The 23,451-nt window shown below is 31.8% G+C and overlaps 1 protein-coding gene across 1 annotated transcript; it reads left to right on the forward strand.

Annotated features, from left to right (window-relative positions):
• Positions 1–14,824: 14,824 nt before the first annotated feature.
• On the forward strand, positions 14,825–18,111 carry LOC100264434 (U-box domain-containing protein 27). Its single transcript, XM_002281934.4, has one exon. The coding sequence runs from the start codon at positions 16,712–16,714 to the stop codon at positions 17,948–17,950; it is 1,239 nt and encodes a 412-aa protein (XP_002281970.1). The 5' UTR covers positions 14,825–16,711; the 3' UTR covers positions 17,951–18,111.
• Positions 18,112–23,451: the final 5,340 nt, after the last annotated feature.

The following is a 23,451-nucleotide window of genomic DNA, read 5'->3' on the forward strand; positions in this document are numbered from 1 at the left end:
TTTCTAAAAAGAACTTTTTGTTTTAAAAACAAAAAAACTAGTTTTAAATATCAGCACCAAACAGACCCTTATAGTTCATGTTTTAAAAGGTGTAGCTGTTTTGATAATTGAATTGATAAAAACAACACCCAAAACGTTCCTCCCAAAAATAATGTCATCTCGCTATCAAATGCGGGCTTCACGACAATTGGGGTCTCTACTGTTAGACTGCTTGCAACTTGTGCGCTGTGTCTGGCTCCATTCATATCCAATAGAATATCAGACAAGCCTGCTGCATGGAAGACTCACTGACGCCCTTGTACCATACCCTGCCATATATCCTTTCCACACCCTGCACTTCCAGACAAGCCTATTTATCCAATCAACTATTTGTAGAATGATACAAAAGATTGGAGAATGGGAAAAAAAAAAACACTTCATCACAACTCTAATGCCTTACAATTTTCAAGACAATGTCATGAGATATCAAAAATTCATTTGTTCATATGCTACAAGTTGATAGGAGGTAGATTAAGATTTGAATCCAAACCATTGACTTGGGTGGCCTCAAATACACTCTTGCATTGAATGTAATCATGTACTTTTCTTTTATCAAAATGGGCATTGATTTATGCCATGTCATGGTCCTTTTCCCTTAATTTGTGCCATAAAAGCTCCAACCCCCATAATGGATTGGGACACTTCATTAACCCCTAAAGTTCTTGGAAGAGATGAAAGGTAAGTTTTAACATTATCTTAGCCTTTGAAAATGATTCATTGTTGAGAGTCTTAGGTTTAGAAACATTTGATTAATGTGATAAAAGGATCATATGATCCATATTTGCTGTTGATGAAAAAATGTTAGGGCCACAGTCCAGTACTGCAGTGATCATGATTCAAATTCTAAGTCTTTTTTAGAGGCTTGGGAAGCTTTTTGGGTTTTTTAATTTACTTTTTGCCATAAAACAGGGGACATATTGAGTAGCATTGTGGTCTCGGTCAATGGAGCTCCAAGCAAGGGTCCCCTTATTGAATTCTAAACAAGATTGAATAAGATATGAAGGGCATCACATGGTGCCCAGAGTTAATATCATATTGACTATTCTGTATTCTATTTATGAAATATTTAGTGTAAGATTTGTGTGTTCAGTGCACCGACAACCAACAAGTGTCTTCACATTTCCAAAAAAGAAAGAAAAGGAGAGAAACAAAATTCAATGCAGAAAGCCCGAATTTTCAAAGGAAGGTTCCTACATATTGAATTTTTAGTTGCATGCATGGAGACTTTTGGTGCCACTTTGACCATGCCAAAATGGGTTCCGACCCACTAGAGAAGTTCCATTTCCAAACCAATTTTGAGGTTGTTGGTTTTCTTGAAATGGGGATGGGGATGGGGTTAAATAACTATTAATAAACTTTGTATGTATTTAGTAGTTCATTTTATGGTCGTAATTATATCTAATCAACATCGACTAACATACGTGGAGATATCTCTACAAAAGAAAAAATCGCGATAATTAAAACCGATATTAATAATAATAACAATAATAATGACCCTCATTATTTTTAGAGAAAAAGAAGAAAAAGAGATGATTGAAGATGTGAGGTGGAAATTGGTATTAGGGTAAAATAAAATAAAATAAAAACCACTAGAAAATGATTTTGCAATAAGCTCATACACCCATTGAATTTGTACCACCATGAGAAATGATACATTATTAATTACACATCCAATACTACTCCTTGTGGAAGAAAGGTGAATCTCTTGAGCCAAAAGGTGTAGAAAAGAAGGGGGGGGATGTTGCTTACAGGAATAAAAGATGGCTGTCTTCATTGCATTCACTCCAAATTATGAAAATACACCGAAAAATGGATTGCCCAAACACTAGCTAAGTCATAATACAAAAAATAGATTGCCCACACACTACCCAAATCATAATTTCCATGAATGAAGAATTCTAATCATAATACAATATGCCCCATTCTGCAAAAAACTATCAAATACCCACCTTTCGGTCCAATCAAATGGAGCCTCTCACATTATTTCCAAACTTTGGATCCATCAAGACATCCTTTGGAGAGCCCAAAATAAAGGGTTAATACCACCTTTAGAGTTCTTTTGCCATGATGAATGCAGAGAAAAAAACTTCCCAGTACTTACTCATTTCACTTCACTGTATTCTTTTTAAAAGCTATACACTGTTGTCATCATTATATGATGAGATTACAGATGGCAAATTATTTCGACCGAAAATGGCAAGTATTGGGTTGGATGAAGAAGATGGGAAAATTTTCAGTATAAAATAATTAGTTTGGTAAAGTGGGAAATTATAATTAATTCTAAGGGACGTGAGAAATGTTATAATTAACCAATATAGGGACATGGATAATGGTGAAACTCCTTATTAAATGCTGTATCAAATCAAAGAGAATACGTACATCACTGCAACCCATGACACATGAGATCATCTTTCCTGAAATCAATGGCACTGTACAGTTTATTGAGATGAAGAAGATCTTTCATTCTCTCACTCACTCATATTTTATGATTTGGTGTGATTGCTGGTGAATGATTGTATATAATGGTCATTATTCCACCTAAAGATCAATATTATAATAAGTAATTGATTTGAGTAAAAAATTCATCTGCCCAACAGAAGGGGCTTCTGAATATCCATGGATGTTCATGTGATGGATGAGAAGGGAAAAGGAAGAATTTCAAAGAGAGATAAGCTGAAAATTTGCATGTATTATATCTTCTGTGTACAATAAGTTTAAAAGTCATTACCCCACAAACATAGAAAACATAATAGACTGACTCAAAAACAAAAGAAAAAGAAGGGAGAAAGGGAAAACTAGAACTTGTGTGATGTGTCAAACTAGTGATGTTTGATTTCTACATTTTAATGCACACCAAAAAATTTAGATTAAACCAACCAGTTGATCATCTCCACGAGTATGGAAGAGACAACAACACATACCCATATATAACATCTCTTGAAGCAAACCCTTGTCATGAAAGCTCAAAAAATGAATACAACAACTCCATTTACAGTGCCCATCAACGCTTGATTGTTATAATAAGAAAAAGAAACAAAACCCATGTCACCTTTTGTTCAAAAAAAGGGAGAAAAAAAAGTCTCTGCAAGTGGACTTCAAGGTGATCTCCAGCTTTGCAAGCCAATGTCATTGTGTTTCCTTGAGGGACCCGAAGCTGGAATTGGTAGTGCCCTTGGCAAGAACCCTAAGAAGTGGCCTGAATTGTGAGACCTGGGCTTCAATTTGAAAACTTGAGAGCTTCTTGAGCCATGGCAGTGACCAGCAATGAAGAAGAAGAGCAAAAACAACCAAAGTAGTAGCGCTGCAGGTCTTTTACTAAGACCCATCTTGCAGAAACTATGGAGAGACGACAGAGGTAGAGGTGGTGTAGTAATTGTTGAGATGGCTTGTTTTTGAGGGGTTTGAGGAGAAAAAGGCGGAGAGAGCAAGAAACATGGGCAAATTGAATGCAGAATCGTGTGTATAAGATTGAGCCGTTGGGTGTGTGTTGGTGTGAGGGAGGGGAGAGTGAAAGACTTAAAAGAAATCAGATGCTTCCACAAGTAATAACGCTGGAAGCAGAAAGTTGAAAAGCTTGAAAAGAAGCTTTTCAAAGAGAGAGGGAGAGGGAGAGAGAGGGGGAGAGAGAGAGAGAGATTGATAAATAAAAGAAGTGATGGAAGAAAAGGGCTCTCTCTTTGTGAAATGCCAAGAAAAGAAAGGAAAGCATGGAAAAAGTAGGGTAAGGGGGTAATGTCAAGTTGCGGTTAGGTGAGTGTGTGGACCCACTTCACATTAATGGCCGACTAAGGAATTGGAACTGTAGTTTTAGACCCCCTCGTAACAGCAAAACTTGTCCCTCCACACGACCCATTCCTCAATTAAAGGCCTTTGCACTCACTGCCAATATGCAACAACAGTGAGTAAACAAATCTCTGTCCTTTCTCTCAAATACTCAGTAGTACTCCTACTAGCTAGCTACTACTTGCTACCACCTCCATCTCCGATTCTCCATACCCTACCGCTTCAATGCCTACTATTCCTGTTTTCAAGGGAGGGTAGACACAGAGAGATAGAGAGAGAGAGAAAGAGAGGATGAACAGTGAAGAAAAAGAGCCCTTCCACCCCCATGTTCATGGTCATGTCCCTTGTCCCATATCCATGTCCCATGACCCCACTTTATGACATTTAGTGTTGTAACAATACATGAAGACACGTCCCTTGAAAAAGAGACCTACTTCTACTGCTCGATTGAAAGTGAACTTCAGATTGCAACACGGAGAAGATTATTAAACTACATATATATATATATATATATTTCACAAGGCCCCCACCTCGCCTCCTGATCACTGTTTTTGCTTGCACAAAGAAACTTGCAAAAGTTTTGAGAAGCCATTTAGTACCTCCTGGTTTCTTGTTCAATCGTACTCTTATCCCAATTATTGTCTAAATCCAGCATCACTCCCTAAGAAAATATTGTAACGAAGAAGACGGTCAAAACTCAAAAGCCATGTGCCCTTCTGCATTCAACATTGGTTCATTAAGATCTTTCATCAATTTCAACTCATGTTTGTGAACACATCATTTTGACACACTTCTACAGGAATATGAATCCCACTGTTGTTGCATATGTCATTCACGCGTTAGTAGGTGAATTTGGCTTACCAGATCAACTGAGGTTTGCTACTGTACTCCATAACAATGCCAGCCTGTTTTCAATTACTTCTTACTCTCTCAAGATACTTGATCCTTCTCAGAGTACAACAAAAAATGCAAGGACTGATTTGAGAAAACCCACTCAATTCCTCATAGAACCTCACATATAATAAACCTTAATCAGAAGCTCTAGTCATACTCATAATAATCTTCTCTTAAAGGGTTTGGTATAAAGAAAAATCGACCATTCGTTGGAATAGTCCATTCAATGGATGATAGTGGGAGACGCGGTGGCCATGGGCTAAGAAGAAGCTCAGATGGGTCATTATCCTTTTCATTTAAACTACATTTATGGATGCTATAAAGTCAATATAGGAGGGCAAAAGGTCGAAACATACAGTAACAGTTGATTGATTGAATTACAAGGACTTGCAAAATGGTCCCACGGGCATTGAAATATTTTACTAAGACTGGGCCCGTTGATGTGTGTGTGGTAAAGGTCAAAACATACAACCTGTTAGGTCACATGTTTTCTCGTCCCTTTATAGCTTTTGTGATCTGGGGTTGATACAATTTGTGGGAAAAAGATTTAGCCCCCATCCGTTTGGTTCTCAAGAAAATAAAGAGAAAATGGGATACGGTAGGGTTTGGTACTAAAGAAAACGTTAAAAAATGGAATTGAGGAATGGATTCTGAAAACTACAATTCCCTCTGGTACCTTGCTCTTACATTCAAGACGTACAAGGGAGAAATAAATTAATCATGACAGAGGACTTGTTTGGACGTCTACTGAGTAGTCAATATCTCTGTCGTTTTGAAGGTAAAAAATTGTCGTTTTTGTTTGGCCCCTACCACCTCTACTGACAACATGGGAATTGCTACAGAATTTCATAAATTCATATCAATTTTTATTATATATCTAGTATTGTTTGATATATTGTATTTATTGTTGTCTCCTAGATTTGGTTTTATTTCGTTCACAACCATACATTTGTACAAGAGGAAAGTTTATAAAAAAGACAATGGGATTAATTGAATTTTCATGGACTGTACCCAAGCATGCCCTATTGTGGAAAGAAAAAAAATAAATATAAACAAATTATTTCAAATTTGATACATGATCATAAATAAGTAAAATGAAAGAAAAAATTTAAAACTTATTTACTAAAATTACCTTCTTTTTTTTAATTATTTTTCAATGAGAGATTTAATTTGTAGACTTTGTTTAATTGGACCCATTTGATCATGTTTTTCTAAATTTATTTTTAAATCTTGTTTTTTATTTATTAATTTTAAAACAATTTTTTAAAAATAAGTCTAGAAAGCATAATTAGACCCTTTTTTTCTTTTTTCTTTTTTTTAAAAAAAGTATGAAAACAACTCTTCCTTGTTTTTAAAAAATTATTCTTTATTTTATTTTGTTTTTAAAAATTGTTTCCAAAAAATAAAGGCCAAATAATATTAAAAAATAAAAATAAAAAACTATTTTTAAATCACAAATATATTGTTAATTTGTAAACTTTGTTTAGTTGAGGGCTCATTTCATTATGTTTTCTAAAACAGTTTTTAGAAACAAGTTTAAAAAAAAACATAATAAAATAGATTATTTTTTCTTTTTATTTTTAAAAATCAATTAAAATAACTCTTACTTGTTCTCTAAAAATTATTTGTTATTTCATTTGTTTTTTTAAATTATTTTCATAAATAGTATTAGCAATTTTTAAAATAGATTTTTTATTTTTAAAAATAAAAAATTATTTTTAAACCACAACATCAAAGATTTTAATAAATCAATCATTTTTCTTTCATTTTCTTTTCTCTTTTTTCTAGACAATTTATTATTATTATTATTTGAATTCTTAGAATTTTGGAGAGTATATTCTTCTTCTCAGATTGCAATCTACCAAATAAAACGACAAAAAAAAAGTCTCATTTTGGAGCTCAGTTGGTAGAACTGTAGAAGGTAAAAAAGGTAAAAAGGTGAAAGTGAAAGTATATATGTATATATATAAATTAAAAATAAATAAATAAATAAAAGGAAAAGGAAGAAGCCTCTCTCCTACACCAAGTAGCAGTGAAATTTGAAAGTGTTGAACCTTGGAACGGCCCAACATGAGAGAAATCCAGGGCCCATTATAATTTCAGAGCCATTTATGAAAGCCCACTTTCCTCTAATTTACTATATGATACATCTTAGTTCACTTCAAATTTTTATGAGAACATACTAATTAGCAGCAAAATGTTCTCATCATTGCTCTACATATAGAATACTATTTATGTCACTTCATGCGACTTAGACTTGACTCATGATACATGGCCAACAAATAAAATTAAAAAAAAAAAAAAAAAAAAGGAAAAATGAGAAGAAAGGGAGTGGACTAGGGGAGAAGGTGAGGTGATTGGCGATGGATCCTCATAAAGACTGTGGTTTCATCCCATCTGAAGTTTCAATACGCCACCCGCCTCCTAGAAAATCCCAATACCAAACCCCACTTCCACTATGAATAATGATGTAAACATTTTTTAAAAAAAAATTTTAAAATATATATCAAAGTGTTAGAGACACACGGAGGGGTGGTAATCATGAATGATGATGGAGTTGATTGTACGGTACAACCGGCCAAAACACTTGAAAAGCTTCACCAGCCTTGTAGCCTTTGACCGTGGACTCCTCTGTCCCCTCTCCGCCATTAATTATGCTTCCATCTTGTCTATTGCTGTATGTGGGGTCTACTGGTTTCTTTCCGTAAAGGAAACCAATTTGATTGGTTGAGGGAGGTTGGGCTGCCTCTGGATTGGTTGCCTCGGGTTAACCGTTAACATCAACTCACGTGTTCTCCTGTCATTTTTCTATTTTCAAATCTTCAATTATAGTTGAGTGTTACTATTTTGATCTTCATGCACATATATATATAGACAACTTGCAGGAGTGACTTCATTATATTTCTTAAGTTCATTAGGATTTTTTGGGATTTGAAATGTAATTTTTTTGTCTAAGAATTTAATTTTTATTAAAATTATATTTTAATTATACATATGTCCCCTAATAATTAGTTTTTGTTGTGCTAAATTATTATTATTATTATTATTATACCAAATCAAGCCTCGTTTTTAAAATCCGATCAAAAAAATGATTTTAAATTTTGGAAAATCCAACTACAACTATTGTTCAAGTATTATGATATTTGGAAAATATAATATCAAATATTTGATTAAAAGGTTTTCAGAAACTTAATTTTGGAAATCTAACTTTTTATTTTTATTTTTGGCTTTATTTTGATAAAAATACCTTTATTATTATTATTATTATTATTATTATTATTATAAAAATAACTATTTTTAAAAAAACATGTTGTAAATACTTAAAATAATTTAGGATATGTCAAAAAATTGACTACTCTTTGAATAAGAACATGGTAGGTGTAAATTGAACAATTATGAGGAGTATTTCATTCTTTTAATCAATTATTTCTTAATAAAACCACGTCTTTTATAAGATTGGATAAGATTGGAAGTACAAAGACGATAAAAAAATGTTTAACATGCAATAATACTTACAAAGAAGTAGAAAAAGTAAAAATAAAAAAGGGCTTAGACTACAAACTCTAAGAAAATAATTTGAGCTTTCTTTACATAAAGAAAATGAAAAGAGTTTTCAATTATTTTCCATAGATATTAGCCCTTGTCAATAAGATGATATCTAATGACAAAAATATTTTATAGGAGAAAAATTATCTAACCTAAATGATGTGATTCGAGTATAAGGTAATAGTAAAAAAAGTAATGATAAATCTTAATACCATGATGATGGATGAATTAGTGGGTTTCTTGCAAGCCCATGAGCAAGTCTTACGTGGAATGTCTTAAATTAAGGTAAAAGAAGCAAAGTGAATTAAGTTAAAAAATAAGAGTTTCAAGATAATGTTGGAATTTCTAGATTAAATAAAAGATGAGAAGAATATAATATTTTTCATAATAATATTATCTATCTCAACTATCTCATGAATCAAGTGGTATTTCTTTTCTATATATTTAACCTTCAAGTGGTTCTTAGTTGTTTAGACTATGCTAAGACCCTATCATTATCATAAAACAAGATTTATCATAAAATAGGATCATGGGCGGTATAGTTAAAGGGACTACCTCAAGTCTCATGAAGAACTCTCTAAGACAATCGATTTCTTTTGCTACTTCAGAAGTAGCAACACAATTAGCTTCCATAATGGAGTCAATAATACAAAATCATTAGATTAGGAACACCAGTTCATATGGAGTTTTCATATAGCAGTTAGCAGGTCATGTATGCAAACTCTATATCTTGATTTAACAACATAGGATACTATAGTGCAATGGATTTTTTGTAGTGAGATATTAAGCTACTTTTAGAATTAGATTATAAGAAAGCTAGTATTTTCCTATTGTGAGTCTCAATGGTCTCTTCTCAAGCTCATATGTCTAAATGACTCATCATTTTAGGGATAGATGAGTTTTTTATTCATTCGTGAGCATAAGAGTGCTTTACTTTAAGGATAAGATGCCCTCAAGATTTAAATCTTCTAATTTTTGGGATTTCCTTATTATACACTAGTTAGTCCAATTTGATATAATAAATATTTTTTTTGAAAATTTTCAAGATTATTAATTTATCATTAAGGGAAATATTAAAAAAGTTTGGAAAACTAGTGATTTGATGTGAAATAAATTTCTATGAAAATATTAATTTCAAGATAAAATATTTACCAAATTAGAATAGTGCATGAGAAAAAATAATTTTATGAAATGATTTTAAAATTTGAGAGCAATTTTCTTATCAAATTAATTTTGGATAAAATGCTTTCATAGAAATTTAAAATTTTTCAAAATTACATTCTCCTATTGTAATTGAGTTTCCAATTTAGGAAATAGATCACTTTGAAAAATTTCATAGAGGATAATTTATTAAGGAAATTACAAAGAGATTTTAAAGCTCTTAACTAATTCAAAAAATTAAGTGATGGAGAGGATATTAACAAAATTCACGGTCACCATTATTAACCCAACGATAGATTAGGTTAAGGAATCAAAGGATCTAAACTTTTTATGTTATTTTAAACTAAAGAAAATCTAGCTTAAAGTTACGTGATTTTTTCTTTGTGGTAGAACACGTTAAAGAATATATCAATATTATCATCTAAAAATTTGAATAAGATATAGAATTTCTTATTTATGAAAATAAATCATTTTTATTTATTATTTTCACTAATCTTTCTCCAGAACAAGACAAATATTTGATATAATTTTAAACTTGTAAAAACTAGATATATTCAATTGAATCTTGAGAAAAAATTATTAAAATTAACCCAAGATAAAAAGAAAATGCCTATTATGATGCTTAGTTGTACCGAGGACTAGGCATATAAACAAGGTCAATTGAATCTATGTTTTTAGAAAATTTGGTTGAATCGATTGTCTAGTTCTTGGAAAGCCAAACCAAACCAATTCTTTAAACATTAGGTCGTGCTTTAACATTAATTGGGTTATTGAATTCTCGACAAGATAAACAAAAACCACTAAAACACGAATATTCAAAACAAAATAACACACTCAAAACTATTACACAAAGCTTTATGGCCCATTCACCCTTTATTTGGTTCTCAAGGAAAGAAAAAAAGAAAAGAAAAAGAAAAACTAAAAGAAAATTTCCAACCAAACAATAAAAGAGGCAAAATAATTGAAGGTTGAAAACTTCAAAAGCACAAATTCAAATTACAATTTATGGTTAGGTCGGTGGTACCCTTTTCCCTTTGTCTCTCAAAATAATACCCTTTCAAGTAGGATGCATACAAGGTCGGTGCCGATAATTCAATTCACGTCAATTCATTGTTTCCAAACTAAACATCGAATTGATATGAATTTTTTTTTCTTTCGAAATCCAACCAAACACCTCTAAATGAAAAGGCCAAACCAATTGAATCAGCTTGGACTGATTCAAGTCGGTTTGAGAAGCTTGTGTGCTTGAACTAACACCCCCTACCGAAGAAAATCCCATTCCTAACTTCACTTTTGCTAAGTGACGGATGGTGATTTGATGCCAAAAGGGTTTGGTATTTAGTAAGTGGTAACCATTTTTTATCATATCCGTCCATCACTTGTCACATAGTCTGAGTGGTGAAAGTAATGGTGTGTCTAGCACTATCTTATGTTTATGTTTATTTTGGTAATGGAGGTGGTAGTTTAAGTACTTCCATCATGGAAAGTCATGCAAAATAGTTTTAAAATTTATCCTCTTAACCTTTACTTAAGATATTTCATGTTGTTTTTCCTAATTTAATTTTAGCTATAGGTTTGGGTTACATTTAATTTATTTAGCCTTTTTTCTAGGCTCGTAAGAACATTAGGTATCAAGTCATATCCAACTTTACCTCACATCCATCCTATCTAGAGGAAAGAAAAAGAGTTTTGGCTTTTAATATTATCACCAAATAAAATATAAAATTTTATATTTGTTTAGTCATATTCTTTAAAATTTGTTTTTAAAAAAATACAACCCAACAGACCCATGTCTTCTTTTTATTTTCAAAAATTAGTAAAAATAACTCCTACTTGTTATCTAAATATTATTATCTATATTTCACTTTGTTTTTTTAAATTGTTTCCCGAAAACAATGGTTAAATAGTATTAGTAATTTTAAAAAATAGTTTTTTATTTAAAAAAAAAAATTGTTTTTAAATCACACTTGGCTCTTAGCTTTTTTTTTCTCTCTCTCTTAATTTTGAAATAAAAACTGCTATTATGATTGAGAATTGCTTTTGAGATAGAAAGAGCATATTAACTTTAAAAAAAAAAAAGAAAAAAAAATGGATAGTCTCTCAAAACTTTGTGACCCGGATTTTTGTGAAAATGATAGGCCCAGATGGAAGTGGATCCCTCTCAAGACCAGTCCATTTAAAAAGCCCATTTGTCCATTTCTCATTTTCCATCCATCTCACAAGGAAAAAACGTAGAAAAGAAGAAAGCAGAGGAGGTTAGTCTTTCATATTTCCAAAACAAAGGAAGTTTGTAAAACAAACACAGAGCCCCCACAAGCCATCCCTCTAATTTTAGGCTCTGTGTCGTCCCCACTCTTTGTTTTTTAGAGATGGAAAAGTGTGTATATTTAGCAAGTCAACTTTTCAATTAATTTGTTGCTTTCACTCAACAAATCCCTGGATTCCACCAAATTAGGCTTTGCTTTCTTGCTTTTAGAAGGCTTTGGTATTGGGTCTTGCCTATGAATACTAAAATTCCTGTTTAAAAGTCAAATACAAATTTGAAAGATGGTTGGATAGCATCTTAATACCACATACTAAAGAGGTTTTTTTTTTTAATAAAAAAGTACGATCAATAAAATAATTTTGTTTTATATTTGTCGGGTTTTTTTATAACTCCATCTTATTATTTGTAAATTTAAATTTGAAAGAATCAATCTCCTTCGAATTTCATATTAAACTATAGATATATGAGTCTGAATACTAATCCAAGGAAAGAGTATATTAAAAAAAAAAAAAAAAATCAAACAACGATCCCACCACTCTTACCAAGGTAATGAATAATCTTTTTTAAGGGTCCATCGAAGAAAGAACAAACTCTAAAATAGTAAATTTTATGGAATATTAAACTTTTATACCGGGACTCATCTTTATCACCCTTCTTCGTCTTCCAATAAAATTAGATCATAAAAAACGTAGTTTATAACAATCATCATTTATTTATTTTGGATTTAATCACTTAGCAACAAATACAATGACGGGTTATGGTTGTATTTTTGGTAAAGACTAGGGAAGATGCAAAAGGCAATTAATGTAATAAGTAGAAGAATAATAAATGGGTGTGTGCATTGATTGCTAATGGAGTATAGTTTGATAGTGGAAAATTTCGGTTAGGGAAGACCATTTCATCGTGCCATGCACAATCAATATGAAGTGATGTACACGAAACAATAGATGGAAATGGCCAAATGGGTAAGCAATCATGCTACCACCCCTCCATGTCCACGTCCATCTCTATTTATCCCAAATTCCAATATTCCAAGTTATCAATGTAATGAGTAATGACTAATCCATCATCTCAAACACAACCTATGATGGAGCTATACATTTTTAGGGATTTTGAAAAATAAAATAAAGTTTAAATCATTACGTTTGAAATTTTATTTTTGAATTTACATGGTTTGTGAGGAGTAAAATAAAAAGGGTCTTTTTTTTTTCAAAAAAAAAAAAATCTGTTTAAATACGAAATTTTAATATTATCATTTAAAAAATTAACTTTGAATTTTGAAATTTATCCTAAATTAATTTTAATTATTGTATATAGCATGTTCATAATGTCTACATTTATTAGAAGGTTTTTTAGGGTCCATTATAGCTTTTTAAATATTTAAAAATTTTATCTTAATTTATAGTTTAACTGGTTACAAGTAAGGGTGTTTGGTGAAATTTCACGAGTTAAGTTGATTTAAGTTAAATTATATTTAAGTTATTTAATTTTTATTTTAAGTATTAAAATTGTTTGATAAAATTTATTTCAAATTATTAAATTAACATATTCATCCTCATAAATTATAATTATGACAAAATAAATCAAGTAACAACAAAGTTCGTGGAGTAGTAAAAGAAATAATAAAAATAATTAGGATAAATAAAGGTGAAAATGTAAAATAAATATATATACTTAAAAATAAATTAATTATTTTTATTAATTACTTAAAATTATTTTTTATTTTAAGTTATACCATCAAGTTATTTTACCAAATGTATTTAATTTATTTATTGAATTAAATTAAGTTATTAAATCGGTTATTAAATTGGTTTACCAAACACCCATTAAAAATTACTTTTTTAAAAAAAAAAAGAAAGTAAAATAGATTTTAATTTTTATGCATTAAATGGAAATTATTTATACAAATGCATTAAGAGAAATGGTAATATAACAAAGCCATGTAGTTTTGATGATGGAATATACAATAAGCACTATAGGTTATACAACAATTAATAAAAATAAAATGATTAAAGTAAGGGGCCTATTGAGTGGTTGGTATTAATCCATTATGATTTTAACAAATAATACCCATAGTAATAATAATAAAGTTGTAAACAAATGATCATATTTTTAGGAAGTGGAGCATCATATATTCATTAATTGCTTCTAGGTAGCCTTTAAGTATATCAATAATGAATTTCCAATGGAATCCCCTTTTCTAACATACCATCAATGGGGGCGTGCCATGAATTTTACTTTATCCCAAGTTTGGTGATTCAATCAATTTCAATTTCACGTGTAGCCTTTCTTTGGTATTAAAATAATATTAAGGAAAGCGTAAAAAAAAAAAAAGTAAAATTAATTAAAGTTACGGTATTTTTAAATTATTTAATATTTATGTAAGTAAAAAAAAAAAAAATTATTGGTTTTTAATTTATTTTTATTTTTATTTTTTAAAAAGTTATTTAATTAAAATGGTTGTTGGAACCAATTTTGGAAATCTAGTCCTCCAATCATTTATTGACAAAAATATCCTTATTTTTTTTTATAATGATAATTTTTTCTTTTAAAATTTATATGTAAATATTTAAAAAAATTAAAAACTTTCATATAAAAAATAAGTTATATAGGGAATATTTCATCCCTCTTAATCAATTAATTATTATTTTTAAATCAAATATAATTAAAATAAAAAAAGTGCTTTTTAATTATTTAATATTTATATAAAAATAAAATAAAATAAAATTGAAAAAATATAAAAATAATTTTGTCCTTCTATTTTTTTATTTTTTTATTCCAAAGAAAAGTTTGAATGGAATTGTATTCAATTATGACAAAGAAAAAAAAAAAAAAAAATCCCTTCCCCTTTGCCTTTCTCTATCCTTATCCCTTTTGTTCACAATTTCTACATGAGTAAAGCCAAGTTTTTTAGGTTGAAGTAATCACTTTTTGTTAGCAAGAAGATAAAACACAAGTGAGAAACGATGCCACCGAATTCAAACTTTGGATAAAGCAATTCAAAATCAAAGTAAAAAAGATCACACAGCTCCGAGTCAAAAAAAATGTGGATATCATGTGGAATGAAGATAGAGAAAAACAAAGCAAGAAAAAGGAAATCCAAAGCACATACAAGAAGCCTCTGTTGAAGCTTGAAGCTTCAAACTTGGAAACTCCAACATCAAAATTGCCTAATTCTGATTATATAAATATATTAAACAAGTGGTCAAGTACCAAAATACTTGTCCTAATTTTATTAAAAAAAAAAAAATTGAGAAAATGGAATTTTGATGAGTCCGTATTCCTGGGCCCACGGGTGGTGGGGGAGTGGTTCTGTGGTTGCCCCGGCTATGAAGTTAGAAAAAACCACAAAATTTGACTTAGAAATCAGCTACAGCGAGGCATTGGCGTGTGGTGCAGAACCACCAAATTGGACTTTTTGGGGCAATTAGGTAGGTCAATTTCTTAAAGGAGCCTTCTTTGTCTTTGAAATTTTTGGCTTTCCCAATCCCCTCTTCCATCATAATAATACACACTAATGTCGTAATCAAACATGTCTCTACGTACTTTTGAAATTTGATATTCTCCTTCACTCTTTTGCTACCCAACTTGTATTTTATTTTTTCATATATATATTTCAATTGGGTACGCTCCAAAGTGGGAAAATAATTTTACCTTGGGTATTTGTACCATCACGATATAAACTATATAGTAGGTATATTTGGAAGAATAAAATAAGAGGGGGAAAAGAAAATTCACCGTTCTAGACTAGACTCAATGAATGGAAATGGGAATCAATTTCTTCCACAATTGAAGCAACACCATGTGTAGGCGTACTGGAGGTTGACGTGAGAATGAGTACCACATTTATGTGTTTGTCAGCATTTGATCCGCTTCATTAATACACTTATTTTATTTTTGACTTCTATTACTTGTTCCATCACGGCTAGTATTTCTAAATAATAAAAAAGATAATTAAAATAGAAAAAATTGGATTGAATGAAGACGATTTTTGTTTCCTCCTTTTTCTCTGTGTCTAAGTAAAACACGGCATGAATGGACTAGCAATACCTTTTCTCCCAATCAAAAGCATTGGTAGTCAACTAAATTCACTGCCAAATTTGAAATTTCAATTCCAAACTGCCCCCAGTTGAAAGATGGGTTCCAGTTTATTCACTTTGTGAGACATTGAAAGGTAAAACGGAGAATACTCATTGCCATTAGGGCCATAGCAGAGGGTGAAGAAATGTGTCAGAAGAAAGCTGAGTTCAGAGTTGGGTTGTCCTATTACTAGGAAATACTAGTCACTTTCGGTGCTATTATAATACTGTTCCTCCGCATTGGGATCCGTAAAACCAACCTGCTCACTTCTCTATTCATCTTCAATGTGCCCTACAGTCTACAGTGCGTGAACCTTGGGATGGAATCATGGAACCAGTTGGGCCTAGGAAAATATTTAGATATAAGGAGGTAATGGGGGAGGAAGAGGAAGAATTAAAAACCAAGGACAGGGCGTACCAATAAAATAAAAAGGGAAAATATAAAAAGAAAAAAAACCCGTAAATCAATGGTTTGTGCACCTTGTGATGTAATCCACCGACCAACCGAACCCTCGGTGGTCCCCGCTTCCCCCACAAATACTCCTCATTGCTTTGTGGGCCCCACGATTCTCCCTCATTTCCACCACTCCCTCCTCCTTCAATCCCAACGCTCCATCCCCTCGTGATTCACGACCGCCACTCTGATCCCCCAATCTCACGGCCCTCAACCCCACGAGCCTCTCTGCGCGGTCAACACTCGAATAAAAATAACTTAAAATAATAGCTCCCCCTTTGACCAAAGACCAAAGCTGTAGAATATAATAATAATAAAAATATTACCAGAAAAAAGTACCTTTTGCTCGCGTCATCAAAGCTTTGACTCTGTTTCTCTCTCTTCTTAAATCCTCCCTTCGCTGCCCTTTTTTTCTGTTCTTCTTCGTCTTCTTCAGCAGCTCTACTGCTCTTCCAGCAAAATAATTCTGTGCTTTCGCAGAAGTTGAAGATGGTGAGGGATAACTTGTTTATTACAGTTCCCAGCCTTTTCCGTTGCCCGATATCTCTGGACGTCATGAAGTCCCCGGTGAGTCTCTGCACCGGCGTCACCTATGACCGCTCGAGCATTCAGAGGTGGCTCGACAACGGCAACAACACTTGTCCGGCCACTATGCAGGTGCTCCACAGTAAGGACTTTGTGCCCAACCACACCCTACAACGCCTCATCCAGATCTGGTCCAACTCGGTCCGCCACCGCTCCAACTCGCCCGACTCCCCCATCCAGCTCGTTCCCTCTCTGTCCCCAGACCAAGCGAGGGACCTGATTAAAGAAATCGAGAGCAAGCCAGAGGACTGTCTCGAATGTATGTCGAAGATTATTTGTTTCGCGAGAGAGTCCGAGGAAAGCCGCAAGTTTCTTGCGAGAATTGATGGATTCGTCTCGTTGCTGGTTGATTTTCTCGGCAGCGGCAATGCTAATTTCCTTGCGCTTGAACAAGTGGTGAGGGTTTTGGACATGATTATAAGTGAGCACGAAGATCATAAGCAGCTGGCGAATTCGATGCTGAAGAGTGATCGCGATTGCTTGTCTTCAATCCTCCTCGTTTTGCAACAAGGAAGCGCGGAATCTAGAATCGCATCTGCTAGGGTTTTGGAGTCGATCGCAATCGATGCTGAATCGAAGCTCTTGATAGCCGAAAAGGATGGATTATTTTCTGAATTGATTCGCATAATGAGCACCGAGACCGATCCTACAATGATAGAATCAACCTTGTCTTGCTTGATCGCAGTATCAATGCCGAGACGCATCCGACCAAAAATCGTGAGACTCGGCGTCGTCAAGCAACTCACGAAATTATTATCCGATCCCAACTGGAGCGTTTCGGTGACCGAGAAGGCTCTGAAACTGCTGGAAATGGCATCATCGTGCAAAGAGGGAAAATCCGAGATATGTGAGAACTCCGACTGCGTATCTGCCATAGTGCAGAAGATGTTGAAGGTGTCGAGCACGGCGACGGAGCACGCCGTGACGATACTGTGGAGCGTGTGCTATTTGTCAAGAGACGACAGGGCTCAGAGCACGGTCACCCAGAACAACGGATTGACCAAGATTTTGGTGCTTATGCAGAGCAATTGCTCGCCGGCGGTGAGGCAACTAGCCGGAGATTTGTTGAAAATATTCAGAGTGAGCTCCAAATCGTGTCTGTCAAGCTATGATACCAAAACAACCCATATCATGCCTTTTTGACTCATCTATCACTGATTTTCTTCCTCTCTTTCTATATTGAATGAGACGGAGACGGAGACGGAGACGGAGATGGGGATGGGGATGGAGAGAGAGACAAGTTTGTATATGCAAAGACAAATTTTGTTAACCAATAGAAGAAAGAATTCATTTGATTTTGTTTACATGTCTGTTTCTTCCATTTCAGTTTCTTGCCTTTTTGTTAGGCACATGGGAAAAAATCAAAGTGGCTGAAAACTCTGTTCTTATCTCTGACTCAAAACCCTTCCTTTTTCAACAAAATTAAATCTCAATTATGTAGTATAATTCGTGCAAATGGGCCTTCTCCCGTGTCTTGAAAGATCTTCGGAAATATTACTTTTAGAGAGAGAAGAAAAAAATCTTTGCAAATATTACTTTTAGAGAGAGAGAAGAAAAAAGAACGGCTCATACTGAGAAGAATCAAACGGGTCACTGCTTTGGTGCAATTATTTTTTTAGAGAAGTTGGGGCAAGACAGAGAAAGACAAGGTGCCGCAATTGCTGAAATGGTTGCTTTGTATTATATAAACCATTCTAGCTTTCCCTTTCACTTAAAAATTGGTTTGGTCACCGCAAGGCACTAGCAGTAGCAATTGCTGAAAGGGATTGGAATCATATCCCAAAAAGAAATGGAGAGATGGATAGCTAGGTTTGACCCCTCCAGATCTCTAATCTCCCCCAACAAATATACAAAACCTGAAAGATAAGGGCCAGAGGCTGAGTGGTTTGGAGGGCCAAGGATTGGCTCCAAATCAACAAGTGGGATGCCGTTTTGTTCCTTTCTATATTTCATGGCTTCTTGTGCTCTGGGTTTGGCAAGGGCATTGGATCCAGAGTGAGCATTGCGCGGAAACCAAGAATATTAAACAGTAGTTGGGTGGTATGGATGGAGTGCGAGTGGAAGGAGTGATGATGGGAATGGGGTAGAATGTTGGGTCAAAATGGACACCTCACGTGAGCTTTTGGGTTGGGAACTCCCGCTTGCTTTAAGCAATGCTCAGTGGTTGGACGTTGGACGTTGGACGTGCGAGTGGGAGCACCTTCATCATTGTTTTATTTCCTAGCCAACTTATATGCTATATTTGTGTTGGATCTTGAGGTTTTGTATTACAGACATTTCCATTGAGGTGGAGAGAAATGCATAAAATTTTATTTCTCCTCTATTTGCTACATGAAACATGTGTAAAGCAAATCCTATAATTTTCAACTACCTTTGTAAAAGTAAAACAAACTTTTCTCCCTTAAATCGAAGAGACATTGAGGTGGAGATTTTGTAAAATTTGGTCTTTTGTGAAAGGGACGTGGGCGGGGGTGGGGCATGGATATTGGATAGGAGGACATAATTTCCAGTTTGAAGAAACATTCATCACACGTAATTCAATTGACAAGACAATGTTGATTGTGTGCAAAAGAAAAAACAAAAAAATTGTCCTCCCTCACTTCACCACCATTTGACATGTCAGAGGCAGAGGTGCCCCTAGTCTTCTCCAACTCCCACTTTCTCTCGCTAATTCCCTAATCATCTCCCCCCCCCCTGCTGGATGGATCTTATCCATTTCCCTTTCCCTTTGCTTTACCACTAATCATGTTTCCCCCCACGACCCGCTTTTGTTTTTTCCCATTGCCACCTCCAACACTCTCAATTATTTTCCTTCCTTTCTTTACACTTTTGTTTCAAATGTTATTATATGCTATTAAAGGCAAATCTAGGGGTAATCTTAGGTTATACTTATTTGATTATATTGTAAAATAAAAGAGACATCCATGTCCAACCGACAAAATCTTAACTTTCCTAATCGACCCTGCATTCAATTTTCCAATTAAAGTAAAAATTAGGATAAATTTGAATTGATTTTCAAATCCACAAACCCCTCTGACTTTTGCACTACCTGACGGTTGCCAGAATAATTGGGCTGATGGGCTGGGTCTCAAGAAAATGGGCTAGGAGGGTGGGGAAAAGCTAGGCCCATTTTTAGAAGTGGGTGAAGAAATGTATCACTGTTGAAGGCCCCATGGGCCTATGTCAGAAGGTCCATGGAGAAGCATCATTTACGGTGTCACCCATTTATATAAATAAAAGCTATAAATTGCACAGTGAGAATATTATTTTTACAAAATATAGATCAGTTTTGGAGGTGTGAGTGAGGACACCAACCACCTTTTTTTAAGGATGGGGATAAGGCGGTTTTTTTGAGATTTTTTTGAAAACTCGGGTTCAAGACGGATTTGGGTATTATCTTGTCTCGCCCCGCCCTATCCTAATTACATATAAAATTAATTAATTTTAATTTTAATTTCTTACTTTTAATATATAATAATAATAATAATGTTCAATAAAATAGGTTATAAAAAATTATAATTTTTTAATTTTTTATAAAATATATTTATTTTAATGTAATTAAAATAATTTTAAAATTTTTCAAAAAAAAAATTAAACGAAACTGAAAATTATTTTGAATAAACAAGCTAAGTTGGAATAGGGAGGCATGTCCCGAATCATCCTATTCTTTTAAGCCAACTTTTTTATTTGCTAACACGTTGTATCTTTTAGTAGAATAAATATTTTATTTCACATGGGCCAAACAACGAACTAGAAAATAGAGAAATGGAAAAACAGTTCTATTTGTCATTAGTTAATATATTTAGATTATATTTTAAAATGGAAATAAAAAAAATATTATTATGAAAATCAAATATCACTCTTATGAATTTGATTCTTCTTGTCAATGTGATATTATAATTCATCTTTATTTTCATTTTATTTTCATTCGGTATTTTTATATGTCACATACAGTAAAACTCTTGTAAAACAATACTTCTTAAACAAAGAGGAATAATTAATTTTAATGGGAATATTGATTTATCAATGAATGAATATTTATTAATTTATCCATACATAAATATTTATTAATTCATCTAAATATTCATTTAGTAATTTAGAAAAAGTATATAAAGTGCTTGTACATGAAAAAAATATATATACCAAAGATAGTGTATGCATTGAGGTTAAAACTAAGAAATAGAAACTATAAAAAGTTACTTAAATAATGAATTTTGTTTATTATTTTTTTTTATGTATTTCATAAATTATTAATTTATATTTCTTTGGGCTTTTAAAGAAAATTATTATCTTATATATTTAGTGAGATTATTAATTTATTACCCGAATTGAGATCAAAAGATTTTATAGTTTAAATAAGGTTATTACTTTATTTAATATTTATTTATCTAGATTTTATTGTGCACCATCAACGTCTCACTTGTGGTCCTATGAAAAAGGGTTGTACGATTAGCTCATTTTTATAATACAATTTTTTTTATATATATAATATATGGTTTTAACTTTAATTTTAACCATCTAAAGCTAACATAAAAAAATAAAAATAAAAATAAAATAAACTATTGCAATCAAGGTATTAATTTCATCGAATCTAAACCTTCTCACAAAATAAATGAGTAAATTTTAGAACATACTAGGATCTATTTTTGAGAGGTTACAAGCTCTTTTTTAAGCTCAATAAAAAGTTCTATACATCTTTGATTAATTTTATTCAAAGAAATCATAATTTAATATAAAAATTAAAAAAATATTACTTTTTATAGAAACTCAATTTTGAGTTATGCAAGAAGTTATTTTATATTTAATAAAAATTTTACAGTATAAATAAGGCCTTTAAAAAAAATTGGAAAACTATTTCTAACTAAGCCTTAATATACTTTGTAATTTGACAAAACATATTAATTTATTTAAATTGAAAAAATATTAAGGCTAAAATTTCATTGGTCACTATGGTTCATTAACAAAATTGCTATTGATAGAAGTTAGATATAATTAATAAAGATTCTATTTTTAATCATTTTATTTCTTATTTCTTAATCAAATTTAGAGATTTTATTTTATTTTATTTTATTTTTTGAAAAATAGTTACCAAATATGAAACCAACAAAATAAGAGTCAATTAATTTAGATAATAAATAAGTTTAAAATAAATTCATGAGTTTTAATAACAAAAATAAATACTCAATCATATGACACTTGACTTATTTACATATAATATGAGAATATTAAAATAAAAGTTACAAGTAGGACAAATATATTCCAAACAATTGTAATTGCCTAAAAGACTAAAATAAAAAATAAAAAATAAAAATCCAACCAACTGGACCAGGAGGATTGGGTTGGGTTCCAAGAATATGAATCCAGTAAAAAAAAAAAACACCCTAGGCCCATTTTCAGAAATGGGGTGGAAAATTTTCTTAGCGATATAGGCCTCATGGGCCTATTTTAGAATATAAGTCACAACCCAACAACCCAAAGCATTTTAAGCACGCAGGAGCATTGTTCATCATATAAATACAATTTAAGATATGAAAATTTACTTAAATGTCTATAAATTCATTAATTTTTTATGTCAAAAAATTATTATCTTTTTATATTTTTAATAAGCTTTAAGTCATCAATTTTAGAAATAAAAAGTTAAAAACTATAAATTGCATATTGAAAAATATTGTTTGAAAAAAAAAAAAACCTTGCAAAATCTATATCATCTTTGTAGGTGTGAGTGGGGACACCAACATATATTTTTTTCTACCAACTTTCTTATTTGCTAATATGTTGTATTTTTTCAACTAATACACTTTTATTTATTTATTTATTTTGTGTTTCATTTGGGTCATATGAAAAAGGTCGACAAATTGTTTTAAGCATCATATGAAATGAGGTTGGTAGATTATTCTCACTCTTTGTGATTTTGTAATTTAAGAAGATGGTTCTAAGTTTTTTGTGAACTAAGATACTTATGTTACCTTTGGAATAGGAATTATACACTTGAATGAATTGTTTGTACTTCTTTGTATTTATCATGCATTAAATTAGAATGTTTGTTTATGATTTTTTTTTAACAAAAAAAAAAAAGAAAAAAAAAAGAGAGAGAAGTGGCTCAAACTCAATTCACAGACAAATGGACTCAATTTATTAAGAGTTTGTTCAAGTTAGCTGTATTGGAATTGAGCCCTAAAAATAAGACATGATGTAATAAAGTTAGACTTAATAATTCTTAGAAAATTAATTTTTTTTAAATTATCAAATTAATATATTTATTTTTTATATTTTAATTAATATTATAAATTTATTTTTTAACATCCACATTAAAAAGCATTATATATACATAAAATAATTATGAAATATTTACTATAAAAAAAATAAGTCATGAATGTATAGCTCTAGTTGTAAAAGAAACTAATAAATAAGATAAAAGAAATTTAAAATTTAAAAGCAAAGTTAATTATTTTGAATTAGTGTTTAGAGTTATTTATGTTATTAAGGTATTTTATCAAATATATTTAATCTACTTAATGATTTATATTAAGTTATTAAATCACGTTAAGTTAACTTACCAATTACCGCTTTATATTTTAATGAAACAAGGAACTAGATAAGAAAGTTTTTTACCACCAAGGTCGGATTAAATACTAGGACTTTTA

Source organism: Vitis vinifera, chromosome 4 (genome assembly GCF_030704535.1).
Source record: "Vitis vinifera cultivar Pinot Noir 40024 chromosome 4, ASM3070453v1".
NCBI lineage: Eukaryota > Viridiplantae > Streptophyta > Magnoliopsida > Vitales > Vitaceae > Vitis > Vitis vinifera.